At 47.3% G+C, this 14700-nt stretch overlaps 1 protein-coding gene across 6 annotated transcripts in view; it reads right to left on the bottom strand.

The window, feature by feature from the left end:
• HSPG2 (heparan sulfate proteoglycan 2) overlaps positions 1-14700 on the bottom strand; it is a 296550-nt gene that overhangs the window by 157956 nt on the left and 123894 nt on the right. For all 6 annotated transcript variants that reach the window (XM_073570126.1, XM_073570127.1, XM_073570128.1 and 3 more), the window contains 7 exons: positions 10617-10796; positions 9789-9907; positions 9601-9712; positions 9409-9522; positions 9213-9334; positions 9050-9136; positions 8917-8966 (listed from right to left, as the gene is read on the bottom strand). In XM_073570126.1, coding sequence (XP_073426227.1) covers positions 8917-8966; positions 9050-9136; positions 9213-9334; positions 9409-9522; positions 9601-9712; positions 9789-9907; positions 10617-10796 — 784 coding nt within the window. The remainder of the gene's footprint in view (positions 1-8916; positions 8967-9049; positions 9137-9212; positions 9335-9408; positions 9523-9600; positions 9713-9788; positions 9908-10616; positions 10797-14700) is intronic.

The following is a 14700-nucleotide window of genomic DNA, read 5'->3' as shown; positions in this document are numbered from 1 at the left end:
ACCCCTGTTGTTTTCTATGTTATTATATCCTTTGCTGTACACCTCCTGGGGTGGGGGTTGGGGGGTTTAGCTCAGGGTTAAACAGAAGATAGGGAGAGGTCGGTGATTTGGGCCTCCCTACCTTCAAGGATATCCCCAAGTTAAGGTCAGATGGGGCCCACCTTTAGTACTAGAGGCAGTGCAGGAGCCCAGTTTCCTCATCTCTTGTTTTCCCGTGACATACCCGTGACACCTACCAGGTTCATGGCAATTTGCTCATACGGGATATCTATTACCATTAACAGGACTAGAGGACTTCAGAAGTGAGAAGAGGGAGCACCTATCTGGCAGATGGGGCGGGACCTACAATAATTCAGGATCTCCCGGTAACATACCGGCCAAAAGAACCTGGCGCAATATTTGTCGGGAGAGCCCCAAAAGGCGTATCACGACTTAGCCCTCCAGGATAACAAAAAATATGCCAAATTAAAGTGAAATCTTGGCATGCCTGAGAGTAACGATTTCCATTAGAGTTCAGCGAGTCCACCGCTTGGCTATGCTGGCGACAAACCCCATCGCTCACAAATGTTTGACTTGTTGCACCTAATCCCATAGTGGTTGCAGCCAGAGACTTTCACTCCAGCCCAAATGGTTGAGCGCGTGGTGATGGACAGGTTTGTCTACTCCCTACCCAGGCCAGTACAGACCTGGGTTGCCCATGGTCACCCCCGAATGCAGACGACTTGGTCTGCCTGGTTGAGAGATACCAGGTTGTGGAGAAATCCCTCGGGAAACCATACCTCGCTACTTCCCCGTACTGGTAAACCCAAAAGGGGGCGGGCTCACCACAGTGGGTGGCTAGACCCACAAATGGGGGGTGTCCCAATCCAGCTGAGGGGTCCCTTAAGGCTGTTGTGAAGGATGTGGTCTGTTGGCAGTGTCACAATCCTGGACAAGTAGCCGACTGGTGTCATATGTCCCCTGAACCAATGGACTGCAGCCTAGGCAAGCGCTGCTCCTATTATCGCTATCCGGCCTGCAGTGGGGACTGTCAACCCGTCGAGGGTCTCCAGGCGTGTACCGTGTCCGTCATTGGGGTAATGGTTCTGGGACTGTTGGACTCTGGCAGTCAAGTGACCCTAATCAGTGCTACAATTCACAATTAGTCGATCCCTAATAAGTTTGTGGGCGTCCGCTGCATACACGAAAACGTCAAGGACTACCCTGTAGCCAGACGGATCATGGGAACAGAGTGTGGTGATAAGTCCCATGAGGTTGGGGTAGTAAAAAAACTTAATCCATCCTGTCATACTGGGGCGGGATTTTTCAGTTTTGGAACTTGTGGCAAAAGGGGGCTGTACAGAGTGTGCCGGTCAAAATCCAGGCCCCTCTGGAAAAGGCTCCGTCAAAATTAAAGATGGATGAGTTCCCACTATGTGTCCCCGCTGGGGAGGAGGGAGACACTGACAGAGGAGCCCATCTTCCCTGACTTAGAAGTGCCTAAAAAGAACATTGGGACTATTCAACTTAGAGATCTTACATTGAATGGGCGTTTGATAATGTTACCGTATGTAACGAGGTTGCACAAGAGCCGGGGACTGACAGCACTTTGTAGTCAATGGCGATTTGTTGTATCGGGTGACCAAATTGAGGGTAGGTGAGATAGTTGGAGCAGCTGCTAGTTCCGGGACTCTACCGGTGAAGGGTGTTAGACATGGCCCATTCACATGTTTTGGGGGACATCTGGGGATGGAGAAAACTCAGGAGAGAGTATTAGAGGTTCTTATTGGCCAGGGTGTTACCGACAGATCCAAAATTATTGTAGGTCCTGCCCCACCTGTCAGATAACTGCTCCTACTTAGTTCCATTGCCTGAGATAGAGGTCCCCTTTGAGAGAATTTCCATGGACCTAGTAGGTCCCCTAGTTAAATCGGCAAGGGGATATCAGTACATCCTAGTGGTCATGGACTACGTGACCCGGTACCCTGAAGCGGTGCCGCTAAGGAACTCTTCGGCTAAGAGTATCGCCTGGGAGCTTGTCCATATCTTTGTTAGGACGGGCCTCCCAAAGGAGATTTAGATGGACCAGGGAACCCCCTTTGTGAGCAAAGTGATGAGGGAGTGGTGTAGAGTCCTCCAGATTGCCCAGCTGCAAACCTCAGTTCACCATCCGCAGACCGATGGCCTGGTGGAGCGCTGTAATAAGACCTTGAAGACCATGCTCAAGAAGGTCATTGAGAAGGACGGTTGAGACTGGGACTATCTGCTTCCATTTCTACTCTTTTCCATCAGAGAAGTCCCACATGCCTCCACTGGCTTCCCATCGTTCGAGCTCATGTACATTCGACATCCACAAGGGCTACTGGACATCAGCAAAGAAACCTGAGAAGCCGAGGTCACGCCACACCGGAGTGTCATTGAGCATGTCATCCAGTTGCAGGAGAGGATGGTGCACGTGATGCCTATCGTGAAGAAACATCGCATCCAGGCACGAGGCACAGGCAAGGCTGAGGGAATTCCAGCCCAGGGACTGTGTGCTAGTAGTACTTATCGCCACGGCAGAGAGCAACTTCCAAGCCAAGTGGCAAGGCCCATATGAGGTGATGGAAAAACTGGGTGACGTGAATTACAAGGTACACCAGCCCGGTTGCAGGAAGCCGCATCAGGTGTTCCATGTGAACTTTCTCAATCCATGGCGAGATCAGGAATCAAGGAAGCTCCTTGCCTGGGGTCCAAAGCCAAAGTGGAGGAGGTCACAATTGCTGAGACACTAACGCCAGCCCAGAAACAACAGTGTCAAGAACTGCTGCAGCAGAATCGTGACCTGTTCTCGGATTTGCCAGTGCGTACACAAGTGGTGGAACACAACGTATTAACAGAGCCACATGTCAGGGTGAACCTCAAGCCCAATAGAATCCTCGAAGCACGCCGGGAGATATCAAAGGAGGTGAAGAGAATGCTCAACCTTGCTGGGAGAGAGGAGTAAAAAAAATATGGTCAAGTCCCATCGTCCTCGTGCCGAAGCCCAATGGTGAGTGGCGGTTTTGTAACGACTACCGCAGGCTCAACGAGGTATCCAGTTTTGATGCATATCCGATGTCCCGCGTGGACGAATTCATTGAGCGACTTGGGTCCGTGATGTACATCACAACCTTCAACCTGATGAAGGGGTACTGGCAGATACCCATGTCTCGAAGACGGCCTTCTCGACACCGGATGGGTGTTTCCAGTACACCAGAATGCCTACCTTCCAGCAGCCAACCTTTATGACATTGTCGTTTTCAGCCCTGAATGAAGTAGTCATCTACCAAAGGTACAGGCGATCCTGGATGCATTGATGAAAGATGGGTTCACCGTAAATCCAAAAAAGTGTGCCATAGGGAAGGAAGAGGCCAGGTACTTAGGCTATATCGTTGGGAGAGGCGAAATCAAGCCACAGTTAAATAAAATCGAGGCTATTCAGAAGTGGCCGCAACCACTTTCCAAGAAATAAGTGAGGGCGCTTCTTGGAATTGTGGGGTATTACCGGCGGTTTATACCAAATTTCGCCATAACTGTTGCACCATTAACGGGTCTCCTTAAGGGCACTAAGTCGATGATGGTGATATAGACTCCTAAAACAGGTGGCATTTCTGGAGCTTAAGCGGGCTTTGTGCAAGCAACCGGTCCTGGTCGCACCAGACTTTAGCAAATAATTCATGGTCAAGACGGATGCTTCAAAAGTCGGGTTGGGAGCCATGCTGTCTCAGGAAATAAATGGAGAAGAGCATCCCATCCTGCCTCTGAGCCAGAAACTCTCTTACTGCAAGAAAAACTATGCAATTATTGAGGAGTGCGTAGCCATAAAGTGGGCCGTGGACTCGCTGAAGTATTACCTTCTAGGCCGTAGGTTTAACCCCTTCACCCCCAAGGGTGGTTTGCACGTTCATGACCGGGCCAATTTTTACAATTCTGACAACTGTACCTTTATGAGGTCATAACTCTGGAACGCTTCCATGGATCCCGGTGATTCTGACATTGTTTTCTCGTGACATATTGTACTTCATGTTAGTGGTAAAATTTCATTCAAATAACTTGCGTTTATTTGTGAGAAAAACGGAAATTTGGCGAAAATTTTGAAAATTTTGCAATTTTCCAACTTTGAATTTTTATGCCCTTAAATCACAGAGATACGGCACACAAAAAACTTGATAACTAACATTTCCCACATGTTTAGTTTACATCAGCACAATTTTGGAACCAAAATTTTTTTTTGTTAGGAAGTTATAAGGGTTGAAAGTTGACCAGCGATTTCTCATTTTTACAACACTATTTTATTATTTTATTTTTAGGACCACATCACATTTGAAGCCACTGTGCAGGGGGCTATATGATAGAAAATACCCAAAAGTGACACCATTCTAAAAACTGCACCCCTTAAGGTGCTCAAAACCACATTCAAGAAGTTTATTAACCCTTTAGGTGCGTCACAGGAATTTTTTTGAATATTTAAAAAAAAATGAACATCTAACTTTTTTCACAAAAAAAATACTTCAGGTTCAATTTTTTTTATTTTACCAAGGGTAACAGGAGAAATTGGACTGCAAAAGTTATTGTGCAATTTGTCCTGAGTACGCTGATACCTGATATGTGGGGGGGAACGACTGTTTCGACGCATGGCAGAGCTCAGAATGGAAGGAGCGCCGTTTGACTTTTTCAATGCAAAATTGGCTGGAATTCAGATCGGACGCCATGTCACGTTTGGAGAGTCCCTGATGTACCTAAACAGTGGAAACCCCCTACAAGTGATGCCATTTTGGAAACTAGACCCCCCAAGGAACTTACCTAGATATGTGGTGAGAACTTTGAACCCACAAGGGCTTTACAGAAGTTTATAACGTACAGCGGTACAATTAAAAAATCATATTTTTTCCACAAAAATGATCTTTTCACCCCAATGTTTATTTTCCCAAGGGTAACAGGACCCTAAAAGTTATTGTGCAATTTGTCCTGAGTACGCTGATACCCCACATGTGGGGGTAAACCACTATTTGGGCGCATGGCAGAGCTCGGAAGGGAAGCAGTGCCATTTGACGTTTTTGGCTGGAATTGAGATCGGACATCATGTCGCGATTGGAAAACCCCTGATGTACCAAAACAGTGGAAACCCCCCCACAAATGACACCATTTTGGAAACTAGACCCCCTAAGGAACTTATATAGATGTGTGGTGAGAACTTTGAACCCCCAAGGGCTTCACAGAAGTTTATAACATACAGCCGTACAATTAAAAAATCATATTTTTTCCACAAAAATGATCTTTTCACCCTCAATTCTTATTTTTCCAAGGGTAACAGGACCCTAAAAGTTATTGTGCAATTTGTCCTGAGTACGCTGATACCCCACATGTGGGGGTAAAGCACTATTTGGGCGCATGGCAGAGCTCGGAAGGGAAGCAGCGCCATTTGACTGGAATTGAGATCGGACACCATGTCGCGATTGGAAAACCCCTGATGTACCAAAACAGTGGAAACCCCCCACAAATGACACCATTTTGGAAACTAGACCCCCTAAGGAACTTATCTAGATGTGTGGTGAGACCTTTGAACCCCCAAGGGCTTCACAGAAGTTTATAACGCCCGGGCGTGAAAATCAAAAATTCGTATTTTTTCCACAAACATGATCTTTTAGTCATCATTTTTTTATTTTCCCAAGGGTACCAGGAGAAATTGGACCCCAAAAGTTGTTGTCCAATTTGTCCTGAGTATGCTGATACCCCATATGTGGGAGAAAACTACTGTATGGGCACATGTCGGGGCTCGGAAGGGAAGTAGTGACGTTTTGGAATGCAGACTTTGATGGAATGGTCTGCGGGTGTCATGTTGCCTTTGGAGAGCCCCTAATGTACCTAAACAGTAGAAACCCCCCACAAATGACCCCATTTTGAAAACTAGACCCCCTAAGGAACTTATCTAGATGTGAGGTGAGCACTTTGAACCCCCAAAGGCTTCACAGAAGTTTATAATGCCAGGGCATGAAATTAAAAAAATTGTATTTTTTCCACAAACATGATCAATTAGTCCCCAATTTTTTTATTTTCCCAAGGGTAACAGGAGACATTGAACCCCAAAAGTTGTTGTCCAATTTGTCCTGAGTACGCTGACACCCCATATGTGGGAGAAAACTACTGTATGGACACACGTCAGGGCTCGGAAGGGAAGTAGTGACGTTTTGGAATGCAGACTTTGATGGTATGGTCTGCGGGTGTCATGTTGCCTTTGGAGAGCCCCTAATGTACCTAAACAGTGGAAACCCCCACAAATGACCCCATTTTGGAAACGAGACCCCCTAAGGAACTTATCTAGATGTGTGGTGAGCACTTTGAACCCCCAAGTGCTTTACAGAAGTTTATAACGCTCGGACGAGAAAATAAAAAAATCATTTTTTTCCACAAAAATTATATTTTTGCCCCCAATTTTTTATTTTCCTAAGGGTAACAGGAGAAATTGGACCCCAAAAATTGTTTTGCAATTTGACCTGAGTAGGCTGATACCCTACATGTGGGGGTAAAACACTGTTTGGGCGCATGGCAGAGCTTGGAAGGGAAGGAGCACCATTTGACTTTTTCAACTCAGAATTGGCTGGAATTGAGATCAGACGCCATGTTGCATTTGGAGAGCCCCTGATGTGCCCAAACAGTGGAAACCCCCAATTCTAACTCCAACCCGAACCCCAACACACCCCTAACCCTAATCTCAGCCCTAACCCTAGCCCTAACCCTAGCCCTAACCCTAATGGAAAAATGGAAATAAATACATTTTTTTTATTTTATTATTTTTCCCTAACTAAGGGGGTGATAACGGGGGGTTTGATTTACTATTTATGGTGGGTTTTTATTTTTGGCAGCTGTCGCACGCTAAAAGACGCTTTTTATTGTAAAATAGTTTTTGCATCACCACATTTTGAGAGCTATAATTTTTCCGTATTTTGACCCACTGAGTCATGTGAGGTCTTATTTTTTGCGGGACGAGTTGACGTTTTTATTGGTACCATTTTCGGGCACGTGACATTTTTTGATCGCTTTTTATTCCTATTTTTGGGACGCAGAATGAACAAAAACCAGCGTTTCATGAATTTCTTTTGGGGGGGTGCGTTTACACCGTTCCGCGTGCGGTAAAATTGATAAAGCGGTTTTATTCTTCGGGTCAGTACGGTTACAGCGATACCTCATTTAGGTCTTTTTTTATGTTTTTGTCGGTTTTATGCAATGAAAACTATTTTATATAAAAAATAATTATTTTTGCATCGTTTTATTCTGTGAGCTATAACTTTTTTATTTTTTCGCTGATGATGCTGTGTGGCGGCTCGTTTTTTGCGGGACAAGATGACGTTTTCAGCGGTACCATGGATATTTATATGCGTCTTTTTGATCGCGCGTTATTACACTTTTTGTTTGGCGGTATGATAATAAATCATTATTTTTTGCTTCGTTTTTTATTTTTATTTTTTAAGGGGTTCGCTAAAAGGGTTAACTAATGGGACAGTTTTATAGGGCGGGTCATTATGGACGTGGCGATACCTAATATGTGTACTTTTATTGTTTGTTTTTTTATTATTTTCAAAAAATGAATTTATTGGGGAATATTTTTTTTTTTTTACTAATTTATTTGGCGATTTTTTTTAATTTATTTTTACATTTTTTTAAAAATTTTTTTTCACTTTATTACATAGTCCCAGGTGGGACATCACTGTCCTGTGACAGATCGCTGATCTGTCACATCACAGATCACTGTGACAGATCAGCAATCTGTCACAGGCATTGAAGCAGACTTCCTCTTGCTTGCGCTTTGCAGGCACTGAGGAAGCCAGCTTCCTCAGGTCCCCGAAGGCCCCCGTCGCCATCTTGGATTCGGGGGCCTGGAGGATAGGAGCCCCCCGCAGCAGCGCTGCACATTGCGCTGCCGTGGGGGGCTCAGGGAAGCACGGAGGGAGCCCCCTCCCTGCCGATGCTTCCCTTTAACCCCCGGTACACCGCGATCATGTTTGATCGCGGTGTGCAAGGGGTTAACGTGTCGGGGGCGGTCCGTGACCGCCCCTGACACATTGTGCCGGGTGTCAGCTGTGATAATCAGCTGACACCCGGCCGCGATCAGCGGCGCTCACCACGTGGGCGCCGCTGATTGTGGTAGACGTACTATCCCGTCCATGGGCATAGGGGCCCGGGTCCCATGGACGGGATAGTACGTCGGATGTCAGGAAGGGGTTAAGTTAGTGTCAGACTATGCCCCTCTGAGATAGTTAAGAGAGAAGAAGGGTAAGAATGCCCGGGTGACTAGGTGGTTCTTAGCCCTTCAAGATTTCAGCTTCCACGTAGAGCATAGGCCAGGGAAGTTAAAATCGCTGGTTAGTGTCTGAAGGTGCCAAAAGCACCGGCTTTGGGCAGAGGGGGGAAATATGTGATAGGGTCATTGGCATGGTATATGAGGGGAGATATGTGTCACTGTGCATAATGGCATCAGTGATGTGAAACTAGAGTATTTTCCTCCAGCACAATACGTGTTGTGAGGGTTAAATTAAAGTTGCACAAATGGGCTAGTTTTATGTGGACATAGAGTGGGTGGGAAGATGTCCAGAAAGGCCATGTTTACTTTGCTGAACCTTGCTATGGTTTATACTGTCCCACAATAAACCAGCAGGTGATTTACCACAAGAAGCGTTTCTGTGTCTACCTTGGGAAGCAGCTGAGTGAGTCACCCTCTCACAGTATAAAGTATATATATACTGTATCTATAATGATGGGTCACCCCTTACTCTAACATGTATATAATATATGGGGAGTCACACATCACACACACTATATACACATGACTACAGGAATGCTTGGCAAGGACAGTGCGTCCCCCAACTGCAGTACCAAATACGATACCACAGGACCACACTTGCAGGTCCGGTGACGTACGTGTGCAGGGTTGTCCTCGTGTTGGGTCTCCTCTGTAACCCGGCGCACATCTGTAAGAAGGCAACATTGCATTATTGTTGTACAGAGGCGCACAGCGCCCGGCCCTTCACCCGCAGACCACAGACATCATCACCTCTCACACTGACGCCCGATGGAGCCAGTGGGGCAGGAGTCGCACGTGGGCTGCCCATCCGTGTCCAGGAAGCATGTGCCGAAGTACCTGATGGGAAGAGGTAGTGAATGTAAGAGACAGAGAAAGACAGCCGTCCCCCCATTCCATGCTGGAGGTGACCTACTCGCCGGATGTGCCCCTGCACGGGCATGGCTGGCAGTGTGCTGGGCTCCCCGGCCTTGGGTCTCCATAGAAGCCGGGCTTGCAGCGCTCGCACTTGGCTCCCTCCGTGTTGTGCTGGCAGTTCTGAAACACAATCAGCGTCCAGATAAGCGGCATTATCTGAAGACACGGAGACGCGGCGTGGCACAGACGCTCACCAGGCATTCTCCGCTCTCCCCGTCACATTCGCTGGAGTGGCCCCCGCACTGACAGAGCTCACAGGTGCCCAAGTAAAGACCACTGGTGGAACGGGAGTAGCCAATGTCACAGTCCTGGGGGACAATAGGTGAATCAGAGCGAGCCTGCCATTACTGGGTGCTGACAGTACACCATGGATGGACCCCACTCACCTGGCAGGAGGGTCCGCGGTAGCCCACTGGACAGGTACACTGCTCCACCTCCACCGCCTGCTGCAGTCCTGTGGCGTGGGGCACCGCAATATCCATGTGGATGTTAGAGATCCTGGAGATAAAAACAGCAGAAATGTCAGCACAGCAGAGCCCAGGGGTCCACAGTCTGAGGTCACCCCACCCAGTACCTGCTCTCTATCATCCGCTCAGCATAGGATGCCCGGACCATCAGCACATCGATATCTGACAGCGCCATCAGCAGGTGTTCACGGGTGGCATCCTGCCCGTCCGTCCTTCGCCACGAGCTCTGCCAAAGAGAAGTGGGGAAGGTGTCGGGTGGCAGATACTTTCCTCAGGAGCCATACTGATAGGTAATTACCGGAGTGGCTAGGGGCAGATACTTTACTCAGGAGCCATAGTGATGGGTCATTACTGGGGTGACGGGGGCAGATACTTTCCTCAGGAGCCATGTTGCTCGGTCATTACTGGGTTGGAGGGGCAGATACTTTCCTCAGGAGCCATGTTGCTAGGTCATTACCGGGGTGGCGGGGGCAGATACTTTCCTCAGGATCTATAATGCTGGGTCATTACCAGGGTAGCAGGGGCAGATAATTTCCTCAGAATCCATATTGCTGGATCTTTACCAAGGTTTTGGGTGCAGATACTTTCCTCAGGAACCATATTGCTGGGTCATTACCGGGATGATGGGGGCAGATTTTTTCCTCAGGATCCATAATGCTGGGCCATTACCAGAGTGGCGGGGGCAGATACTTTCCTCAGAATCCATATTGCTGGGTCATTACTGAGGTGGCGGGGGGGAGATACTTTCCTCAGGATCCATATCGCTGGGTCATTACCGGGATGATGGAGGAAGATATTTTCCTCAGGAGCCATATTGCTGGGTCAGAACTGGGGTGATAGAGGGCAGATACTTTCCTCAGGAGCTATATTGCTGATTCATTACTGGGGTGGCGTTGTATGTGAGGAACCGGCCTGCATATTTCCGCATTTCTTACCTCACGGAAGGGAACGGTGATGGTCACCGGGAAGCCCGGAGGCATCTGAGTGTTTGCGTTGTACTCCAGGAAGATGCCATTGCCCTGGAGGATGACATACGGCTGTGTGTCCAGTGCCCGGGCCCCCACAGGGGCTTCGTACATGATGGTGTAGCGCAGTTCTCCCCCATAAGACGTCACCTGAAAGATAAGGAGGTTTCAAGCCGGGTCTCTCTTTAGTGCACAATCATAGTGCGCCATGATGTAAAGGAGGGATCCCGGATGATCCGGAGGGATCCATCTGGGATCATCAGTCACCTCGTGTCATCTTGTCTTTTACGGCAGTTATTGGTCTGGGTTTGCTTTGGTTGTTGGGCGGATTAGTTTAGAGTAGTGATTTTCAGTGATTGGCTCATTGATTGACCTATGAGGCCACTGTTTCAAGGTGAACGTTTCCTCTACCTCAGTTACAGTCAGTCATTAGGCTACATAAATCCCATGTGACCTAATGTTACTGTATAAGAATTGGTCCTGGGGAGACGGTTCTGTCAGCCTTCCTGCCCTGTACACTGGATGACTTCCTTCCTTGCTCCCTGACTGCGCTGTACACTCGATGTCTGCCTTCCTTTCTCCCTGACTGACCTATACACTGGATCTCTGCCTCCCTAGTTGCCTGCCCTGTAGGCTGGATCTCTGCATTCCTCCCTGCCTGCTTTGATATGAGCGTCATATTTTCGGAATTGTGATGAAGAGACAAATGTAATGCATTGTCTTACGTCACTGGGCGGTTGCGGTAACACTTTCAAATTAATATTGGTCAGATAGATGGTGCTAACCATGCCATGTTTCCTATCTATAGAAAGGTAAAATTGTGATAGTTAAAATGACAGTAATATCTACCGCCTGACAACTCCGGGGGTGTAGATATTGTGGAATTTGGGGATCCCATAATTTTTCTAAGGACCAGCCACATCCCATCGTCTTCTGAAGACCAGCTCTGTTATAAGTCATCACGGGGTAGTATGTGGGTTTGAATTGTGTTAATAAAAGCAAATATTGAACTACTAGATGGTGGCCCGATTCTAACGCATCGGGTATTCTAGAATATGTATGTAGTTTATTTAAAGGGAATCTGTCACCCCATTTTTACCCCATAAGCTGGGGCCACCGCCATCAGGGGTTTATCTACAGCATTCTGTAATGCTGTAGATAAACCCCCGATGAAACCTGAAAAATAAGAAAAACACGTTAGAGTATACTCACCGGGGGGGGCGGGTGCGGTGGGTGTCGCGGTCCGGTCCGGCGCCTCCTATCTTCATACGATGATGTCCTCCTCCTTGCTTCTCCTTCGGCTCCAGTGCACGCGTACTTTATCTGCCCTGTTGAGGGCAGAGTAAAGTACTGCAGTGCGCAAGCGTCGGGAAAGGTCAGAGAGGTCTGGCGCCTGCGCACTGCAGTACTCTGTTCTGCCCTCAACAGGGCCGAAAAAGTCATCCTCGTATGAAGATAGGAGGCGCTGGACGGGACGGCGACACCCATCGGACCGGTCCGAACGCCAGGGTGAGTATAATCTAACTCTTTTTTCTTATCTTTCAGGTTTCATCGGGGTGGGCAGGCAACGGCGGGATCCGGCGCGTGTAGTCAGGCGGCGGGTCCTGGCGGCGATCCGGCGGCCAATTCGCTGACGGACTGCGCCTGTCGCTGATTGGTCGCGCCCAGCCGGCCGTGACCAATCAGTGACGCAGGAGTCGTGCCCAGACTGCACCTGTCGCTGATTGGTCACGGCCGGCTCAGCGCGACCAATCAGTGACGCGGGATTTCCATTACAAACAGACAGAATTAGACGATTATATTGATCTATGATCATTGTCAGTCCTGGGAGGCACAGTGCACTGTGGTTCTGTACCGTTACCACCCAAAATTGAAGCGCTCCCCTTCATAAGTGTCAGGGTGTGTGCACACGCTGCGGATTCTGCTGCGGATTTTTCCACGCGGGTTTTGAAAAATCCACAGGTAAATCCGCAAGTCAAAAGACCTACGGTTTATCTGCGGATTAGCTTGCAGTTTTCCCCTGCGGTTTGACACCTCTACAATGGAGCAGCTGTAAAACCACAGCGGAATCCGCACAAAGAAGTGACATGCTGCGTTTTTGAAACCGCAGCAACTCCGCGCGGAAAAATCTGCACCGTGTGCACTGCGGTTTTTATTTTCCATAGAATATAAAGGTACTGTACACCGCAGCAAAAACTGCTGCGGATCCGCAGGGCCAAAACCGCTGCGGATCCGCAGTGGAATCCGCAGCGTGTGCACAAACCCTCAGCGTCCACCCTGCGACATCTAGGACATTTCTTCTGTTTCTCCTTTTTATTTTATGTAATTGTATATACTATATCATTTTGTCCATTTTGTATATTTTCATTAACATTGTCTACTTTTCCGGAGTAAACATATAAAAATGTAATAGCTTTGTTCCTCTTGCTCTGTAAACAGCACCACTGAAGCCGTACACTACCTGTAACAGGCATACAATCGGCCTGTATAAATGATGGTGGTGGCATCTAGTAGTTCTTCTTGTTATTGTGGAGCTGGCAGTGACTGTATCGGGGTATACACATATATACAGTGGGTACCGAAAGTATTCAGACCCCTTTAAATTTTTCACTCTTTGTTTCATTGCAGCTATTTGGTAGATTCAAAAAAGTTCATTTTTTTCTCATTAATGTACATTCTGCACCCAATCGCGACTGAAAAAAAAACAGAAATGTAAATTTTTTTTGGAAATGTATTAAAAAAGAAAAACTGAAATATCCCATGGTCATAAGTATTCCGACCCTTTGCTCAGACATTCATATTTAAGTCACATGCTGTCCATTTCCTTGTGATTCTACTGGAGATGGTTCTACTCCTTCATTGGAGTCCAGCTATGTTTAACTAAACTGATAGGACTTGATTTGTAAAGGCAAACACCTGTCTATATAAGACCTCACAGCTCACAGTGCATAATTGAAACTGCAAGGAAAAAAGCGCAATAGGGTCTTATCTGAGAAAACCAAGATATCAAACAATAATTTATACTCACCGTATATAGGAGAGTAACAGGCATAGAGAAACGCGGTCAGCTTGCTGCACATCCAAATGACCACGCTGTGGCCATAAATCTTCAGATTCACTAGTAGGATTTTTTATGGATTAAAACGTGCGCTGCCAGACCATCACTCCTCACAAATTGTGTGCTTGATATATTTATTTCCCAACGCGTTTCGAGGTCATAAAACCTCTTCCTCAGGGGAAGAGGTTTTATGACCTCGAAACGCGTTGGGAAATAAATATATCAAGCACACAATTTGTGAGGAGTGATGGTCTGGCAGCGCACGTTTTAATCCATAAAAAATCCTACTAGTGAAGCTCACAGTGCATGTCAGACCAAATGAGAATCATGAGGTCAAAGGAACTGGCTAAGGAGCTCAGAGACAGAATTGTGGCAAGGCACAGATCTGGCCAAGGTTACAAAAGTATTTCTGCAGTACTCAAGGTTCCTAAGAGCAAAGTTGCTTCCATAGTCCTTAAATGGAAGAAGTTTAGGACCATCAGAAGTCTTCCTAGACCTGGCCATCCAGCCAAACTGAGCAATCATGGGAGAAGAGCCTTGGTGAAAGAGGTAAAGAAGAACCCAAGATCACTGTGGCTGAGCTCCAAAAATGCAGTAGGAAGAAAGGAGAGAGTTCCACAAAGTCAACTATCACTGCAGCCCTCCACCAGTCAGGCCTTTATGGCAGAGTGGCCCGACGGAAGCCTCTCCTCAGTGCAAGACATATGAAAGCCCGCAAAGAGTTTGCTAAAAAAACACATGAAGGACTCCCAGACTATGAGAAATAAATTTCTCTGGTCTGATGAGACAAAGATAGAACTTTTTGGTGATAATTCTAAGTGGTATGTGTGGAGAAAACTAGGCACTGCTCATCACCTGCCCAATACAATCCCAACAGTGAAACATGGTGGTGGCAGCATCATGCTATAGGGGTGTTTTTCAGCTGCAGGGACAGGACGACTGGTTGCAATTGAAGGAAACATGAATGTGGCCAAGTACAGAGATATTCTGGATGAA

The sequence above is a fragment of the Dendrobates tinctorius genome, unplaced genomic scaffold, assembly GCF_039654945.1.
Source record: "Dendrobates tinctorius isolate UK_male_01 unplaced genomic scaffold, ASM3965494v1 ptg000028l, whole genome shotgun sequence".
Classification (NCBI taxonomy): domain Eukaryota; kingdom Metazoa; phylum Chordata; class Amphibia; order Anura; family Dendrobatidae; genus Dendrobates; species Dendrobates tinctorius.
This window is presented reverse-complemented; position numbering and strand designations above follow the sequence as displayed.